Source organism: Juglans microcarpa x Juglans regia, chromosome 7S (genome assembly GCF_004785595.1).
Source record: "Juglans microcarpa x Juglans regia isolate MS1-56 chromosome 7S, Jm3101_v1.0, whole genome shotgun sequence".
NCBI lineage: Eukaryota > Viridiplantae > Streptophyta > Magnoliopsida > Fagales > Juglandaceae > Juglans > Juglans microcarpa x Juglans regia.
In genome coordinates, this window is record NC_054607.1 from 205,308 (window position 1) to 221,961 (window position 16,654).

The 16,654-nt window shown below is 36.7% G+C and overlaps 2 protein-coding genes across 4 annotated transcripts; both read left to right on the forward strand.

Annotated features, from left to right (window-relative positions):
• Nucleotides 1–60: 60 nt before the first annotated feature.
• On the forward strand, nucleotides 61–7,267 carry LOC121241178 (putative RING-type E3 ubiquitin transferase C3H69). 3 transcript variants are annotated; one of them, XM_041138837.1, is made up of 8 exons: nucleotides 61–306; nucleotides 1,163–1,250; nucleotides 1,354–2,147; nucleotides 2,509–2,578; nucleotides 6,152–6,240; nucleotides 6,343–6,403; nucleotides 6,663–6,743; nucleotides 7,061–7,267. In XM_041138837.1, exons 1-6 carry the CDS (start codon nucleotides 296–298, stop codon nucleotides 6,377–6,379), a joined length of 1,089 nt encoding a protein of 362 aa, XP_040994771.1. In that variant the 5' UTR covers nucleotides 61–295; the 3' UTR covers nucleotides 6,380–6,403; nucleotides 6,663–6,743; nucleotides 7,061–7,267. The 3 variants fall into 3 exon arrangements, with proteins under 3 accessions (XP_040994771.1, XP_040994768.1, XP_040994770.1); XM_041138836.1 differs by having other exon boundaries at nucleotides 62–306; nucleotides 6,978–7,267; XM_041138834.1 differs by lacking the exons at nucleotides 6,152–6,240; nucleotides 6,343–6,403; nucleotides 6,663–6,743; nucleotides 7,061–7,267 and adding an exon at nucleotides 4,945–5,406.
• Nucleotides 7,268–8,237: 970 nt separating this feature from the next.
• On the forward strand, nucleotides 8,238–13,153 carry LOC121241415 (ATP synthase subunit O, mitochondrial-like). Its single transcript, XM_041139170.1, has 7 exons — nucleotides 8,238–8,478; nucleotides 10,090–10,140; nucleotides 10,429–10,672; nucleotides 12,153–12,265; nucleotides 12,489–12,602; nucleotides 12,690–12,791; nucleotides 12,900–13,153. The coding sequence occupies exons 1-7, from the start codon at nucleotides 8,371–8,373 to the stop codon at nucleotides 13,026–13,028; spliced, it is 861 nt and encodes a 286-aa protein (XP_040995104.1). The 5' UTR covers nucleotides 8,238–8,370; the 3' UTR covers nucleotides 13,029–13,153.
• Nucleotides 13,154–16,654: the final 3,501 nt, after the last annotated feature.

A 16,654-nucleotide genomic window follows, 5' to 3' on the forward strand; every position in this document is an offset into this window, starting at 1 on the left:
GAGATTAGATAAAACCGTTTCGATACCAACCTAAACTCTCCTTTGACACGGGGATATTCCAGTAATTGAACTTCAAAACCAATAGCATCTTACACCGCAACACCAACCGCCAAACACCCTGAAGCTGGCTCGCAGAAAGAATGTCGCAAGGCGATGATTTCATTTGACTTGGTGGAACCCTAGATTTTGGCTCCGTCTTCTTCCTGCTCCTTTAAAGAGCCGATCTTCTGGTTTACGGTTTCGAGCCTCGCTCCTTATAAAACTTCTTATTGTTTTCTGGATTTCTTTAGTCGCCATGTCTAAAAGGTCGTCCTCGATCCTATTAATCTTTTGCGTTTATTCTTTTATTAGATTTAATCATCTATCATCCTGCGCTTAGTTTTCATTTCCTCAAAAGTTTGATTCGATTCTATGGCATTCATAGCGATTCGAGCAGATGTGTTGATGTTCTTGTTCATTTTACTAATTTATTGTTCATGAATCTCGAATTGATTGTTTGCCAATGAATTTCCTGGTAGTATTACTGAGTCCTTTTTATTTTTTATTTAATGTTGAAGTGTTAACCTCTTGCAAAGAATTATTAATCAGTTTGAAGAGGCGGATTATGGGTTTACAAAATGCGACATATTGCTTGGTTGCAAAGCCCAAAAAGAAAAAGAAGAAGAAGAAAAAGGAGTCGAAAAGATTTTTCTTGATCACGAATCCCTATTTTTAGTAGGATCTGATGTTCTCTGTCATAAATTATTGATTAGAATGCCTAGCATTGACATTATATTCGTCGATGCAATTATACCTGCATAAAAAATCTGTCCTAGTGTAAAACTGAGGTCTTGAGATAACATGCTTATTGGAGACAGCTTGTGGCAGACGAGGTTGTGGAATTGGTTTTGCAGTTCATTCTTAATATATGCAGTAGTCTAGTTGGTTACTCAGGATTGAGTTCAAATTGATTATCTTTTATGGGTTTTACCTGTCGAAAATTACTTTATCTGGCCATGGATTTTATGAATCAGCTCTATGGATAAATGCTGGCACTTCGCGTAACAGCAACCATATTGCATAAGATTTCCTTTGTGTGTGTGTGTGTATTTGTTTTTTCCTCTGATTCTGGTTAAAGAAGATTTAAACTTTTTAATAATATTGCTTTTCCTCTTACCTCCAGGGTTCTTTGCAAGTTCTTTGCTCATGGGGCATGTCTCAAAGGGGAGCATTGTGAGTTTTCGCATGACTGGAAAGCTCCCCCAAATAATGTAAAGTTTTAAGCACAACATGCTTCTATATCTGCCCATTAATTTTCAGCGATATACTTTTTGTCTTTCATTTCCCTTGATTTTTGATGGCTTTTCACCGCAGATTTGCACCTATTATCAGAAAGGAGTTTGTGCATATGGTAGTCGTTGCAGATATGAACATGTTAAACCTTCTAAAGGCAATTCTTCTGCTTCATCTTCATCAACAAATCCATACCAAGCTCTGGTCTCAGATCCTGTTTCTCCAGGTCATGATACTAGAACTGCATTGAGTGGAGCTAGTCCAATCCAAGGCACTCCATTGGAGCTATATGCTTCATGTAGACCTTTCATTCCTCCCACTAAACCTGCCTGGAATGATGAATTTGTGCACCATGATCTTCTAGATGACAGGGATATTGGGGAGCCTAGCAGTATTCGGCCAGCTGACTGTTCTATCTGTTCATTTGCGGCTGCTGGTAATTGTCCCCGTGGAGAAAAATGTCCTCATATTCACGGTGACTTATGTCCCACCTGTGGAAAACATTGCTTGCATCCTTTCAGGCCTGAGGAAAGAGAGGAACATTTGAACACCTGTGAAAAAAAGCAAAAGCAACTGGATGCGCTAAAACATAGTCAAGAAATAGAATGCAGTGTATGCCTGGAACGTGTTCTTTCGAAGCCCACGCTAGCAGAACGGAAGTTTGGGCTGCTTTCGGAATGCGATCATCCATTCTGTATATCCTGCATCAGGAATTGGCGTGGTAGTTCTCCGACCTCAGGTCTTGATGTCAATAGTGCTTTGAGGGCCTGCCCAATTTGTCGCAAGTTATCATACTTTGTTGTTCCTAGTGTTATTTGGTATACTACAAAGGAAGAGAAGCAGGAAATTGTTGACAGCTACAAGGCCAAGCTCAAGTAATTTTTCTGCCATTCTATAGACCTCTTTGTTACTTATAATCCAATTGTTTGTTATAATTTCCATTTTTTTTAAAAAAATAGTTCATGAGAAATAATTATATTATTTCTTGCATATTAGAGTTATGATTCAATAAAATGTATCAGGACTGTGCCATCTACTGCTACTGTTTTGTTTAGCTAGGAAAAGTATATCAGAAAGTCTCTGAGATGACATCTTTCAGATATTGTTCAGTCAATTTCCTGAAAGGGGTGCTGAAAATGAGTTCAAGAAATTGATGAAAATTTAGATAAACCAAGAAAATAGGTTCGTGAATTTGCTTTTTTGTTGGGTTTGTCCTCAATTATTTTCTTCTTGCAGGTCCATTGATTGCAAGCACTTTGACTTTGGGAACGGAAACTGCCCATTTGGGACTAGTTGCTTTTACAAGGTAGTATGAGTGTTAATAATAAATCAGTAAATTTTAGAAAGAGTTATTGTTTGCTTATTGCAGTGCGTTATTTTAAGCTTCTTATTTTGTCCAAGTTACTTCTTTTTTTGTCCAAGTTTCCTGAATATGTGTTGGTAAAGATTATTGCTCATTGATCAGAGTATTGTGTTGCTGATCTTATGGAATATTGACAGTGAAGATGTGGCGCTCTTCTGTCATTGATATGCTATATGTTTTGTTGGTTGATGATTTGGGTTTTTTTTCTCCTCTCTCTCTCTCTCTCTTCTCTCCCCTTCCCTTTTTTCTTTTCGTCATCTTTTTGTGCCATTTTTGAGGATATTATTTTAGCCATCCATTTTAGTCTTGTAGAAAGCACGCTCAGTTGCTTTTTTGAATGTTTCGGTGGCCCTTTTGTTTTTTGTTTCATGTTGTTTTTGTTTTTAATACAATAGAACGTGATATAAGTTAACAATTTGCACTTATAAAAAAAATAAGTTACCACAGTTTGCTTTCTGAACAACAAAATTTTATTTTGCACTAGCTTTGGTGATCAAATTTATTTCCATTTCTTCTCTTCTCAATGTTCTCATCCCCATTTGGAAACAACATTGTGAATAACATCAAAATTTTATTACTTTATAACTTCTTAGAAAATGACCTATTTAGGAATATAAAAGCCTGCTCACATAATTTCACATTCCATGGTATGTGGCATATCATGATCCCCTTTTTGTTTCAGGTATTATTAGGACTGTCTTTTGGGTAACTTAGTATGTATCTTGGGAAATAGAGCTATAGGATAAATCTTTAATGGTGCTTTAGGTTACTTTTCAACAACGCTTTAGACCCTGTAGTCCAATTAGTGATGCTAAGAGTTGGGGAGAGCTTGCTTAGTATTAACTGAAGAATCTGGGATCATTTATTAAGTTTTTTACCAACTGATAGAAGAAACCAGACTCAACAAAACCATGCCTCGGATGGCCCATTGGAGATCCAATTGCATTTTATTTATAAATTTGCATAGTTTGCTATGTAGGTTTGTTGGTTTCGTTCAAACCTATTTCAACATGCATGCAACACAGGAGCAGGATAGAATAGCACTTATAATTAAATGCTGGGCATAAATACACTTATGGACACAGAGATGAGACACAGAATTCTCAAAATTCTCATAATTTCATTTTGAAACATCACTTAAACACGACACTTTTCGATTTCAAATTTTTGATTTTTTCATCTAATAATTTTCTAATCACTATCCAAACACAAAAACCAATACAACTTTTACAAACTTCAAAACAAAAATAATATTAAAAAATAATATTCAAACAATTTTTAACTTTATAATATTTTTATTCAATTTTTTCTCTCTCCTTTCCCAAAATCCAATAAAACATCTTAACTCAAACCGTTTCACTACTATTCACAGCATTCTGATATACTCCAAGTGTCCAAACAAGGCCTTTAGTAACATGCAAAACTAAAAGATGGGGGGGCTTGGGGTTGGAGCGATAGATTAATGGGCTCAATGTCCATGATTTTCTTATTTCGATTGTAAACCCTTGTTAGGTATTATTTGTGTATACGGCCTGTATACTTGCCTATGCCTATGATTATCTAAAAAAAAAAAAAAAGAAGAACTATGAAGGAACCAGTACCTGCTATTGGCACCATCTCATGGGTCATTTTGGTCTTTTATTTGCATTCTTTATTCCACCTCATGGGTCATTTCGGTGCCCTTACTCCCCTAATCCACTAGATGTTTTAATGGTGGTACTAACCCTTTGTGATCACCAATGGCTCCATGTTGGTTTATTGAACATGCTTCTTTTTCGCTTTGTGCTAACATCAAAGAAAACTGAGTAATTCTCTCACCTTCCATATCCATTATCTTCCCAAAATGCCTGAATGTCTCTTACTACACTTGGTACCATCAAGTTTCTCTTGTCAGTGGAAAGAACTGAAATTAAAAGCTGTGAATTGCTCCCCTTGCCTCTAGCATATCAAATTAGCAAGTTTATTGAAACAATTTGCCTTTATATTATATGCTTATGCTTCATGCTTTCTCTCCCTTCTTGTTTCTCTCTTTGTTTGGTTCTTCAAAGTCTCCGAGGTTTTTTTTTCCTTTTCTTCATTCTTTTTTTTTTTTTTTTTTTTTTGCGCTCTAAGTATAGGTAGTGCACAACGTTTCTGTTCCTTTTCTTATCAGGCACTTGTATTTGGTGATGTTGGTAGAGTGTCTGTTAGAATGGCTTCATGTGAATACTATTATCGGGGTTATAAACCTTTTATTTGTCATTTACTTTCATCTAGGAAAGGGTTAGCTTTATGACTCCTTTAATGGATAGAATTTTGTTGTGTTCCAGCACACAGTCAAGCCAGGCTCGTACACATGGAGACATCACAGACCACCTCCACGAAGGCCACCTCCACACAGAACCAATTTTGTGGCTATGGATGACTTGTTTGATGTGTTTGATCCCTTAGAAGGATTGCAGGATTTTAGTGCTGAAGATTTATTTGATGAAGAACTAACATCCTTTGAGATGGCTCTTTTATTAATGGATATGGGTTCTGATACGTGTGACTCATTAAGTGACGAGGAAGATTTTTATAGCCCATGAGCTACTAGATTTAGCGAGTTGTAATCATGTTCATCTCCTGTGGGTTTTCTATTTTGTAATCATTGCGGCGTTTGTATTTTGTCAGCATTCTACTTTTGCATTGGCAAAAAGATGATCAAGCTTATAACTTTTGAACTATTTGGCTTTAGATCGTGTAATGTCAAGATACTGTTATTTATAATTGATTTGTAGGTTTCCATGTCAGTATTAGATTGTTCCGTTTTGATGGTTATTGGCATGATCCAAAACTGATATGAATAAGCCTCAAAAGTATAGGTTCTTTGGTAGATATTCTATTGCAGAGAGAGCACAAAAATTCATGTGTGTGGCTAATAGTTTATAGTTTCCTTGATACTTATAAAAAGAAAGTTTATAGTTTGCTTGCATAAGTTGTAAGCAAAGAACTTTCTTTTATTTTGACATGTACACTTTGTTTTCCTGTTTGAAGGTTTTTTTCTCTATCCCCTTTTCTCTGTTTGGTGATTTTGTGCTCGTAAAAGCTGGAGTCTCCCCATGGCATACGATAGATTCTATGTATTTCTTATATTTCTTTTCCATTGGTGCAAGAGGATTTACAAGGCTTGTTTAACTTCTTTGGAACTTGGACAACTTTCAGCAAATGTTCTGTTGGACAAGGCTTTCTGACGTTTATCTTTTTTTTTTTTTGCTTTATTTAGTTTAGTTTAATCTTTGTTTTCTGTTTTTTGCGGGTAAGGGCTGTTATAATGGTCTCATCTTTGCCATGATTGTTCTAGCATCTTATGTTGCATCTGTGCTCATTTTCTGTGCTGCATCTTTTCTTTCTCTCTTTACTGATTTATGTGCTTTTTCATGTTGAAAATAATGATTTGCAGCTACTTTGTATTTCCTTTTTGTCATATATGTTGCTGCACTGTAAGGAGATCAGATCCTCATTAGGTTTTTCTACATGGATGTGTTCTCAATGCAGCATGCATACCATGATGGCCGTCTAGAGGAGGTAGTTCTACGTCATCTTGGGGCTGAGGATGGACACACTGTGATAGCTAAAAATATTAGGTTCTCTCTTTTCCTCTTCTTTTGTTTCCAGTTGTCAATTTCTCTTCTTGTTTATTTTTTCCCAATAGGTTCGTTCACTCACTGAGCTTTGGGTATTGTCAGGCTGTCGGATTTCCTTGCTAACTTGCATATACGGTGAAGGGATGCTGTTAGATATTGTAGAGTAAGTAACAAGTCATGACTCAGCTTCTGCATTACATATATGTAATTGTACGTCAGAGCTTTTCTTTACCACTAGAAAATTATCTGTCTAACCACAGCTCAAATTAAAAAATAAAAGAAGTGTTATGTAAATTATACTGCTTACCTCTCTTGCGCTAAGATTGGCATAACTTGTATGTACTAGGGCTGTGTCTGTTTGTGCTTTTTAATGAGATTATATTACTTAAGAAAAATTGCTTGGACCCATATCCATATTGCAGGATATTGAGTCATATGAAGAACTCACGTGCCGCAAAGTTCTCTTCAATTGTCAGTGTGATGATACATAAGTTTTTTGTGAGGTATGATGATTTTATGTTATGGGGCCAGTTGTATGGTCTTTTTGTGCAATGGGAATTATATTCTTTTCCACTAAAAAAAAAAAAAAAATTATATTCTTTTCCATGTTTTGTGTAAGTTGATGACGTCTGAAGCCTTTTGTTTTTAATATATTTTACTTATTGTCATCTTAGTAGGAACATGATATTGAGAGTGATTTGTCTGACATTGCTATACTCTCTCTCTCTCTCTCTCAGATTATGCTTTTGGCAAGTTCATTCTCCCCTGTTCCCCCAAAGTCATACTGCTTATCTGAACTTCTCAACGGTGTCAAATTCAGATTTGCGTGCTGGAGGGGCGATATTGAGGAAATCGGGGCATGCTGCGCTATTTATTAGACTGCATCATTTATGAGATCTATAAAATCATAACTTCAATGTTCATTTGATGCGTATGTTTGAGACTTGTCCTCTGCTGTCCAATTTATGTCTTCTGCTGTCCAATTTATGTTCTTAATGGACGCGCGTATATATAGCCTTGCTGTTTCCATGGTTCCCTCGTCACCGATGAGAAAACTGTTCAAGTAATGGGTTTTTTTTTTTTTTTTGAGTGGGGCTACTATACCGCCTCACTCTTACCGCTGGGCGTGCCGTCCCAACCGCTCAATTTGATCACTAGTCAACTTTTTTTTTTTTTTTAATCAATATCAAGCTATGATGGCATGTTCTTTCTGGGGAAGGGAATTGTGTACTTTCTATTTTCCGTTCAGGATTCTGCGAACAACATTTTTCTGGACATGTATGGTGTATATTCAGTTGGAAAATGTTACTTTGTCACTTAAATTTGATACCTTATTTATTTTAATTTTTTTTATTTAATGGTTAAGGAAATAACTATTAGTGTATTAATATATTTTTACATTTTTTAAAAATATTTTAAATTGATAAAAAAAATGAATAAAAAATAAAAAATAAAAATAAGAAGGCCAATTTGGCCTAGTGGTAACTCTATTAAGTTTTTTTTTTTTTTCTTTTTTTTTTTTTTGTAATACGTAAATGGCCGGCAACTAGGAGCTCTTTGTATTTTTACTCGTTCTACAGAGACTGATTGCTTGCTGCACTCTTGTTGGAGTTATGTTCCCAAATGCTTGATTATGAGTCACTGTGGATGACTATAGCTCTCTTATTTTATCCCCCTCCCTTCCTAAGTAATTTTTTTATTTCATTACGCTATTAGACTGTAGGGTCTTCTAAATTTTATATATTTTCCTCTCAATTTTAATAATTAAATATGGAACAAATTTGACGTTACAATGCTCCTCGCCCTGTGACAAACAACAGCATAACATATGTCTAATAAATTTTTAGTTAATATATGCACTCCACAATCAAATATTCTATTTTATAGGGTCTCAATTTCAAAAGCCACAATACTTCAAGAAAATGTTGAAATATATTTGAAACAGCTCTCCAGTTGCTTGGACGTGTAAAAATAACCATATCACTGCACAGGCCAACCGCGCACTCAAGTCATTTAAGCGCTTCCCTACCTCACTCATTTGCTCCTCCAGTCCTGCCTTAAGTCTTCCATTGGCAATAATCTCTCCTTTCCTCTCTCGATCAGAATCACAGATTTTGGGCTCGGAAGGAAATGACGTCGGCCATTCGCATCAGATCGGGCCTTCCTCTTCTCTCCAAGCTTCTCCGTTCCGGTTCCCTCTCTTCCCAGAGACCGGAGCTTTTCCTCTCAACCTCTGAGGTAATGTCCAAAACCTACTAAATAAACCAATGACTATAAAACCAAATTTTTACGTTGTTGTGAATGAACTAGATTTGGTATGACTTGGTCATTGCATTATATGTTTTCGAGAAATTGTTGACAATTTGAGAAGTAAATTTCTGAAACGGAAAGTTTTCTTCTTTTCTTTTCCTTTTTTCCCCTTTTTTGTTCTTTTCTTTTTTTATGAAAATTTGAGAATTTTGGAAGCGCTTAGTCTTGAGTGAAGCCTTAGCTGATTTTTTGTTTTGTGGATTATTTACTTCCGTTTTTTCTTTTGTTTTTGTTGCGTTTGTTTCACTTTTGTTATGGTTACATTACGACTATTATTTCCCATATTGGCAATCCAGTTTCGGATTTCTGTCTGTGTCTGAAGGGAAAGATACCAGAGAAAGACCGTTGGATGTTTTTTTTTTAATGTTTCTGGTTCCGAAATGTTTGAAGTCTCTTGCGAACAAAAGACTTGCATTAGACGTTGGAGATAAGTGGGTTCCTTTTTTGAACAAAAGGAAATAATAATTCTCAGGTCCTGGGAAAACTTGGAAGTCGGATATGTTTCGGTTATTTACTTGAGATATTTCCTTTACTATCAATCGAATGAAACAACTGTATGAGAATTGGGGAGATAATTGCCATTTTTTTAAATTTTCAGAATGGGAAGCTCATAAAACTATTTTCGTTCATTCATGCCGTTTCTACTCAGTGAATTTATATGGACTGTTATGTTCATTGATTGACGGTCCATTTCATGGACCCAAGGACATTTCTATAGTAACCGAGTATCAAATTTAAATAATTTTTCATGGATTTAATACTAAATCAGTGCTCTGATCTGACATGTACGTGAATGTGACTTAACAAGTTCTGCTTAATCAGGTCTATATCTTTTTTTTCTTGATTGTTCATACTCTTGTTTTGTGCTTTCTAACCCGTTTGGTTGTTAAACACATCTGAGTTTAACTTAGTTCATTCTAATTTTAAGGTAAGTCTAACATTCAAATACCTAACTCTCAAATTACTAAACTCATCTCAACTCAAAACCTCTTTCACAGTCTTTTCAATTCATCACTTCTTTACACGTGAGACTCATAACCTTTTTCAACTTCCCATAAATACAGCTAAACTTATCTTAACATTCAAATAGACTGTGTTTGGATGTTGAGCTGAGCTCAATTGAGCTCAATTCTTTATGAATAGTAGTGAGTTGAATAGTGAAGGGAGTTATGTGGGGTCCATTTAAACTGAGCTTAAAGTGTGTTTGGATGTTAAGATGAGTTTAGCACTTTTTATGGGAAGTTGAAAAAGGTTGTGGGTCTCACGTATAAAGATGTGTTAATTTGAAAAAGGTTGTAGATCCCACATGTAAGAAGGTTTTGAAATGAGATGCGTTTAGTAATTTGAGAGTTGCGTCTTTGGATGTTAGACTCAGCTTAAAATTAGACTGAACTCAGCTGAGTCTTGCAACCAAACGCAACTCATCTAAGGTGGACTCCACAAAATTCACTCTACCATCTCAACTCACTACTATTTATAAAGAATTCAACTTAACTCAACATTCAAACGCAGCCTAAATGTGCTGTTATTTTCTTGCAGTTCTCAAGGAATTATGCCACTGCCGCGGGGCAAAAGGAAGATAAAGTTAAGGTAATTGAACTTGTTAGCCTTCATAGTATTCGGTTGTACTTTTTCAATATTCTAAGAAAATATCATCGTTTCATATTTATTAAGTGGTATTGTTCGTCAACAACATATGGTATTGTTAAAAGAACACGATTATTTTGGAGCTTTACGAATTGATGTGTTTTATATGTATCAGCCTTACGAATTGATCTGCATCAAACATTTAATTTAATTTGAATGGAATACAGTTGTCACTTCACATCTCATCAATCTTGTTTTATATTGGTTTGTTGCTTTTCCTTGAAATTACAGGTGCCGCTAGCTTTGTTTGGGGGATCTGGAAACTATGCATCTGCATTGTACCTTGCGGCAGTTAAACAAAATGCCTTGGACAAGGTTGAGGCTGAGCTTCGTGATCTTGTTGAGGCTTTAAAGAAAAGTCCTACCTTTTCTGGGTTTACAAAGGACCTCTCAGTCCCAGCAGATATCAGAGTAAAGGCTATCCAGGAAATTTCTAATCAAGCTAAATTTTCAGAGGTGACAAAGAGTTTCTTTGGTGCGATGTGCATGAATTACGTGATGTATCTCTTCTCTGCATGAACGATATGTTATTTTTATAGTTTTGTGAACCTGATTTATTTTCTGGTCATGCTACTTTAAATATGTGAGCTTATTCTTCCCTTCATGTCTCCTGGAGTATTTGGTGTGAGAGAAATAACATGAAGTGGAGGGTATGGAGATTTTTCTGCACAGATCAAACTTGTTCATCACTTGTTGTAATTGCTATGGTGTTTGGCTTCAATGTTTGCATCAATGACTTTTATGTGAAATTAATTTACCATCTGGACTTCTGGGAGGTTTTTAATGTGCTGTAGTCATTGTGGTTATGGAGATTGGGATGAATGGGTAAAAGTTTTGGTCTTACCAAGATAGCAAGGAATTTATGTCAAGAAAATTGTTTCAGATTGGAAAGCGATGTCTGGATATTGTTTCCAAGTTTATCTTTCAAGTTCATCTTATCAACTTAGACCATCCTTGTTTGTTTAGGGTTTTTTTTTTGAGAATACTGTTTTTTGGCTCTTCTTGTGAGGATACGAATGCTGACCTGGGATGTGGAGTGTTTCATGGGTATGTTTGGTTTTGATCTGATAGATTATTTTTGTAAACGGTTTTCATTTGGTGGATACATTTTCCTTTCATGTGGTTGCAGTGAGGAGAGTTGGGACTTGTCTTGTGTAATGATATTGGATAGTGTTGTTATTTAACTTGTGGTTATCTCACATTTTATCCTTTCCTTGGTTTGATGCCTAAATAAACATTTGCGCACGCAGGCTACTAATTGGTTGTTGGATTGACCTAACCGTAGCAAAAGGGGATTTCAGCCAGGTGTTGGAGGTGACGGTGATTCAGTTGATTTATGTTGGCATAAACCAGTGCATCAACTTGTACAAAAAAATTTCATTGATATGATTTTTTCCCCTTTTCCCATTTCTTTCTGGGCAGAAGGGGCCTTAGTGGCAAAACAGATTTGGTTTTGGACATACGTCCTAGATTATTCGAGGTTGCCTTGGGACATCACCTTATCTTGTCATTATTCAGTTTTTTTTTTTCCCCCTTTTTGCATAAAGAAAGGGTCATGTAGTTGATACCTCAAGTGAATGACTCTTTCACAATTTCTTTTGCATATCCATTATGCTATGATAGTTTGGATTTTCTGCTGCTTCTTGAATATCATATCCAATATTAGTAGTAACAATTGTTGTTGTTACTATGGGGAAAGGGTAGTGTTGGTGTTCTCATTGTGTGGTTGAGCTTAAAAATTATACTGATGGTTCTGTACATTATTCTCTGTCTCTCACCATCGAAGGGTTTTGGTATATTCAAATTTGTATTCATTTGATCTATTTTCTTGATTAATTGATGCTCAGTTTTATTTTTTATTTTAGTTAGTTTCTCTTGACCGTAGCTTCATTGCATTCTTTTCCAATAAAAGCTAAATGCCTGTAATTAGTGTAATCCTTTATAAATTATTGTAGTTTTGTTGGCTGACAATGGTAGGCTAAGATTTATAGACAGCATCTCTAAGAGATTTGTGGAGTTGACCATGGCACATAGGGGAGAAATGAAAGCTGTAGTGACGACTGTTATTGTAAGTTCCTCAATCCCCTTGATTGTAAAATTGCTATTGCTAGGAGAAAAACATACTATTTTATTACTTGCATAATTCTCGCACATCTGGTGTACTAATCATAAGATTTATGTGGGTTGTACACAGCTTAAATGGGTCTGCGTGATGGTCCTATACAACCTTTCGTTATGAGAATTGGGAATTGATCTTGTGTGTTCTGATTGTTATTATTTTGCCCTACCAGCCCCTTCCACCGGAAGAGGAGAAACTAGAAAGAACTGAAGGAAACACTTACCTTGTTTGTTTTTACAACTCCTCACAACTCATCTCATCTAATCATTATAACTTTTTCAAATTCCTACACAAAATAAAATAAACAATTCAACTTTTTCAAATCTCAAAACAAAAATAATATTAAAAAAATATATTCGAACAATATTTTATTCAACTTTTAACTTTAATCTCAACTTATCTCATCTCATCTGTGAAAACAAACGAGGTTAAAGATATCATTGGACGTGGGAAGAAGGTTAATCTGGAGCAGAAGGTATGTGGCCAAACAATGATATCACCCATGACTCTTATTTTCTTGCACTAGCTCATTTACGTTGAACAAAAAGCATATCAATTTTTTTTTTTCTTTTATGTATGTCAGATTGATTCGAGTATTCTTGTTGGCCTGGTGGTTGAATTCGGACAAAAGGTCTTTGATATGTCCATCAAAACCAGGGTTCGGCAGATGGAAAGGTTCTTGAGGGAGCCCGTAAACTTTGGCAGCCTGTGAAATGTGTTTTTGAGATTCCGTGGATGTCTGAATTAGAAGGAAAAGTTATTTTCATTTTTGATTTTGGTTCTTGTAAACTCATTTATGCATGCATGGTGGCAGGCCCATCCATTTGCAAATAAAAAGCTATTTTTTTCTTCGCATGATTTGTAAGAGCAATTGATGTGAGATCTCTTTATTCCATGGGCTTGTGAGTATTCTGTATTCATTTATAAGGTCGCACAAAGATGAAACTTACGGTCAAAGTACTACTGTTCAAACTTTGAATGACGGGCACATTTTTACAACATGCTACGGCCTATTAATTGGATAGTGTTTCCAAACATAAAATAAGGGGCCCTAGTGCTGCTCTGCATGATAGCCTCGAAATCATGTACTTGTGGTATATATTGTTCCGGCCTATATTAAGATGATGAGAGCAAACAGGCAACTCGGATGTAACAAGTGGACGGCTGGAGGTGGTGACCAGGGAACCAACGACAGCATAAAAACAACAGAGGAAGCGGCGGCAGTGAAGATAAGTGTCGAGGAGGAGCCTAAGGGGAATTTAGAGTTCCCGCTGGTGTTCTGGGCTCGTGGGCCTTGGGTTCATGAACCTTGGGCAAGAATCGTTAAAGTAAATAAGAAGGTTGGGGCCGACATGGTCTGTGGGTGTAAGGGTTTGGCCCATAGTTTGTTTTAAGCCCTCTTAAAGGTTCTGTTATTTGATTTCCTGCTTGTCATGATAGCGTTAGCTTTTCTATTTCCAGTCAGTTACAATTTGTTACAAATCTGGGAGCATATAACTTCCCGTGAGTAAAGAATGCAATTATCGAAAATCAATAAAACAAATATTCATTTCTTTTCTTTGGAGGCTCTCACCCTCGAAGTGAGTTATCCCTTTCATCTATCCTAACAAGCGTATAATAGTTGGTATCTAGAGCCAGGTTATCCTTGGCTGCTTCATTATCTATGGCAGAAGGTACTAGAATGAACCAGTTGCAGGATGGCTTGAGTGGATTGAAGAAATCCACGGAATCTCAATTCAAGACGCTGGAAACAGAGGTGATGGCGTTGAAACGACAGTCCGATGTAGTGGTCCAGCAGCTTGCAGTGTTAACCATGGAACTGCAGAAAAAGAATGCTAATAATCAGTCTGAAGGATCATTTTCAGAAGGGCACAACAGACAGGAGAACAATGGAGAACTGATTCCGAGGTCAATAAGGTTAGAGTTTCCTTCCTTTCATAGGGATGACCCCCTAGGTTGGCTGTATAAAACCAATCAATTTTTCTTATTTTACAATATTTTACCGAGTCAGAAATTCAGGTTGGCCTCATTCCACATGGAAGGGAAGGCCATGATTTGGTTTCAAGATATTGAAATGTCAGGATCAATAGTACGTATGATGACCCTATGGAAGCATTGACTAAGCTAAGACAAACAGGCACTGTGGATGAATACAAGGTGGAGTTTGAGAATTTGTCAAATAGGCTGCATAGGTTGTCGGATCCACACAAGCTAAGCTGTTTTTTGAGTGGATTAAAAGATGAAATTAGGTTGGCAGTTAAGATGTTTAAACCACCAGATCTCTTGTCAGCTTTTAGTTTGGCAAAGATCCAGGAAGAACTCATTAGAGTTGGTAGAAAAACATTCAGAAACCGTTCTGTTGGGGTGTCGGAACTAGGACAGTATAAGGGGGGTGGAAACCAAATGGGGCAGAATTTTAGTAAGGCCATAGTGTCTGTACAAAAGATCAATGCAGGCCAAATGAAGGAGAGGAGAGAACGGGGATTATGTTATTATTAAGACTCTAAGTGGAACCCGGGGCACAAGTGCATAAATCCTAAACTATTTCTTACAGAAGAAATGGAGGAGGATGAAGAAAAAAAATAGAGCTGAGAGTGATGTAGTAGATATGGTGGAGGAAGGGAAGGAGCTGATAGAATTTACTGAAGTAAACAAAAAACCTGAAGTATCTTTACACGCTCTAATTGGGTCCAACAACCCAAAAACTATGCGGGTGAAGGGAAAGTTAGCTGGCCAGTGGGAATTATTCGGATTGACTTAGGCAGCACACACAACTTCATAGATATCTCAACAGCAAAAAGGGCCCGTGTGGTGGTCTTGAAGGAAGAGGCAGTGAAGGTGAGGGTGGCTAATGGTGAACAATTGATAAGTGAAGGGAAAAGTAACGGAGTCCAAGTAAAAATTCAAGAACATGCATTTTCTATGGATTTTTTCTTGCTGGAACTTGCAGGATGTGATGTAGTGCTAGGGGTACAATGGCTACAAACTCTAGGCACTATCTCTTGGAATTTTAGGAAACTTACCATGAGTTTAATCACCGTGAAAAAGATGTGGTGTTGCAGGGAATGATGTCCACTCAGTTGTTAGAAGAAAGTTCCTGCAATGAGATCAGCCAATTAGAGAAGAAATGGGTCATATTGTAGTTAATTAATGAGCCAGAAGAGTATAAAAAGAGGCAAAGATGGCCCAAAAATGTGCAACAAATACTGAACCAATTTGCGGATGTTTTCAAGGAAACCATGGGGTTGCCGCCATGTAGAAAGCAAGTTCACTCCATCAATTTGCTGCCTGGGACTCAGCCTGTGTCAGTGAGACCATACAGGTACCCTTTTTTCCAAAAAGATGAAATTGAAAGAATTGTTAAGGAGCTTTTAAATTCTGGGGTAATACGCCCTAATCAAAGTCCTTATTCTTCCCCTGTTTTATTGATAAGAAAGGCTGATGGCACATGACGGATGTGCGTAGACTATAGGCCTTGAATCAAGTTACGGTGAAAGATAAGTTTCCTATACCCATGGTAGAAGAGTTATTGGATGAATTAAGTGGTCTAAAGTATTTTCTAAACTGGATTTGAGGTCTAGTTATCATCAAATCAGGGTTAAACCTGACGATGTGCACAAAACAACATTTAGGACCCATGAGGGTCATTATGAATTTTTAGTCATGCCATTTGGGCTGACTAATGCCCCATCTACTTTCCAGAATTTGATGAATGAAGTTTTTAGACCCTTTCTAAGAAGGTTTGTGCTGGTATTTTTCGATGACATCCTAATCTATAGTAAGGATGAGGAGGAGCATTTGCAACACCTACAAGTGACCCTATAGACACTGAGGACACATCAATTATTTGCTAAAGAATCGAAATGCTGTTTTGCATGTTCTGAAGTGGCATATTTGGGTCACTTAATTTCGGGTAAGGGAGTAAGGACAAATCCTGAAAAATTAAAGGCCATAGTGGATTGGCCTCAACCCAAGTCTATAAAGTCTTTGAGGGGCTTTTTCGGGTTGACAGGGTATTATTGAAGGTTCATAAAGAATTATGGAGTCCTAGCTTCTCCACTTACAACACTGTTAAAGAAAGATAATTTCAAATTGGGGGAGACAGCAGATGAAGCTTTTTCAAAGCTTAAACAGGCAGTAAGTAACCCACTAGCGTTGGCCTTTCCTGATTTTGCCAAGACCTTTGTAATCGAGTGTGACACTTCGGGAAAAGGGATAAGGTGTGTTGTACTATAAAGATAGGGTTTACATTGCTAGCAACTCAGAATTAAAGAAAAAGCTTTTAGAGTTCTTGCATGCCAGTCCGTGGGGGGGCCATTCTGGAATGGATAAGACCAT

Coding starts and splice junctions, on each gene's coding strand:
- LOC121241415 (XM_041139170.1), top strand. CDS start 8,371: ATGACGTCGGCCATTCGCATCAGATCGGGCCTTCCTCTTCTCTCCAAG. Junction 8,479..10,089: donor TTTTCCTCTCAACCTCTGAG/GTAATGTCCAAA, acceptor ATTTTCTTGCAG/TTCTCAAGGAATTATGCCAC. Junction 10,673..12,152: donor GGTGACAAAGAGTTTCTTTG/GTGCGATGTGCA, acceptor AAATTATTGTAG/TTTTGTTGGCTGACAATGGT.
- LOC121241178 (XM_041138834.1), top strand. Junction 1,251..1,353: donor GGAAAGCTCCCCCAAATAAT/GTAAAGTTTTAA, acceptor TTTTCACCGCAG/ATTTGCACCTATTATCAGAA. Junction 2,579..4,944: donor GGACTAGTTGCTTTTACAAG/GTAGTATGAGTG, acceptor GTTGTGTTCCAG/CACACAGTCAAGCCAGGCTC.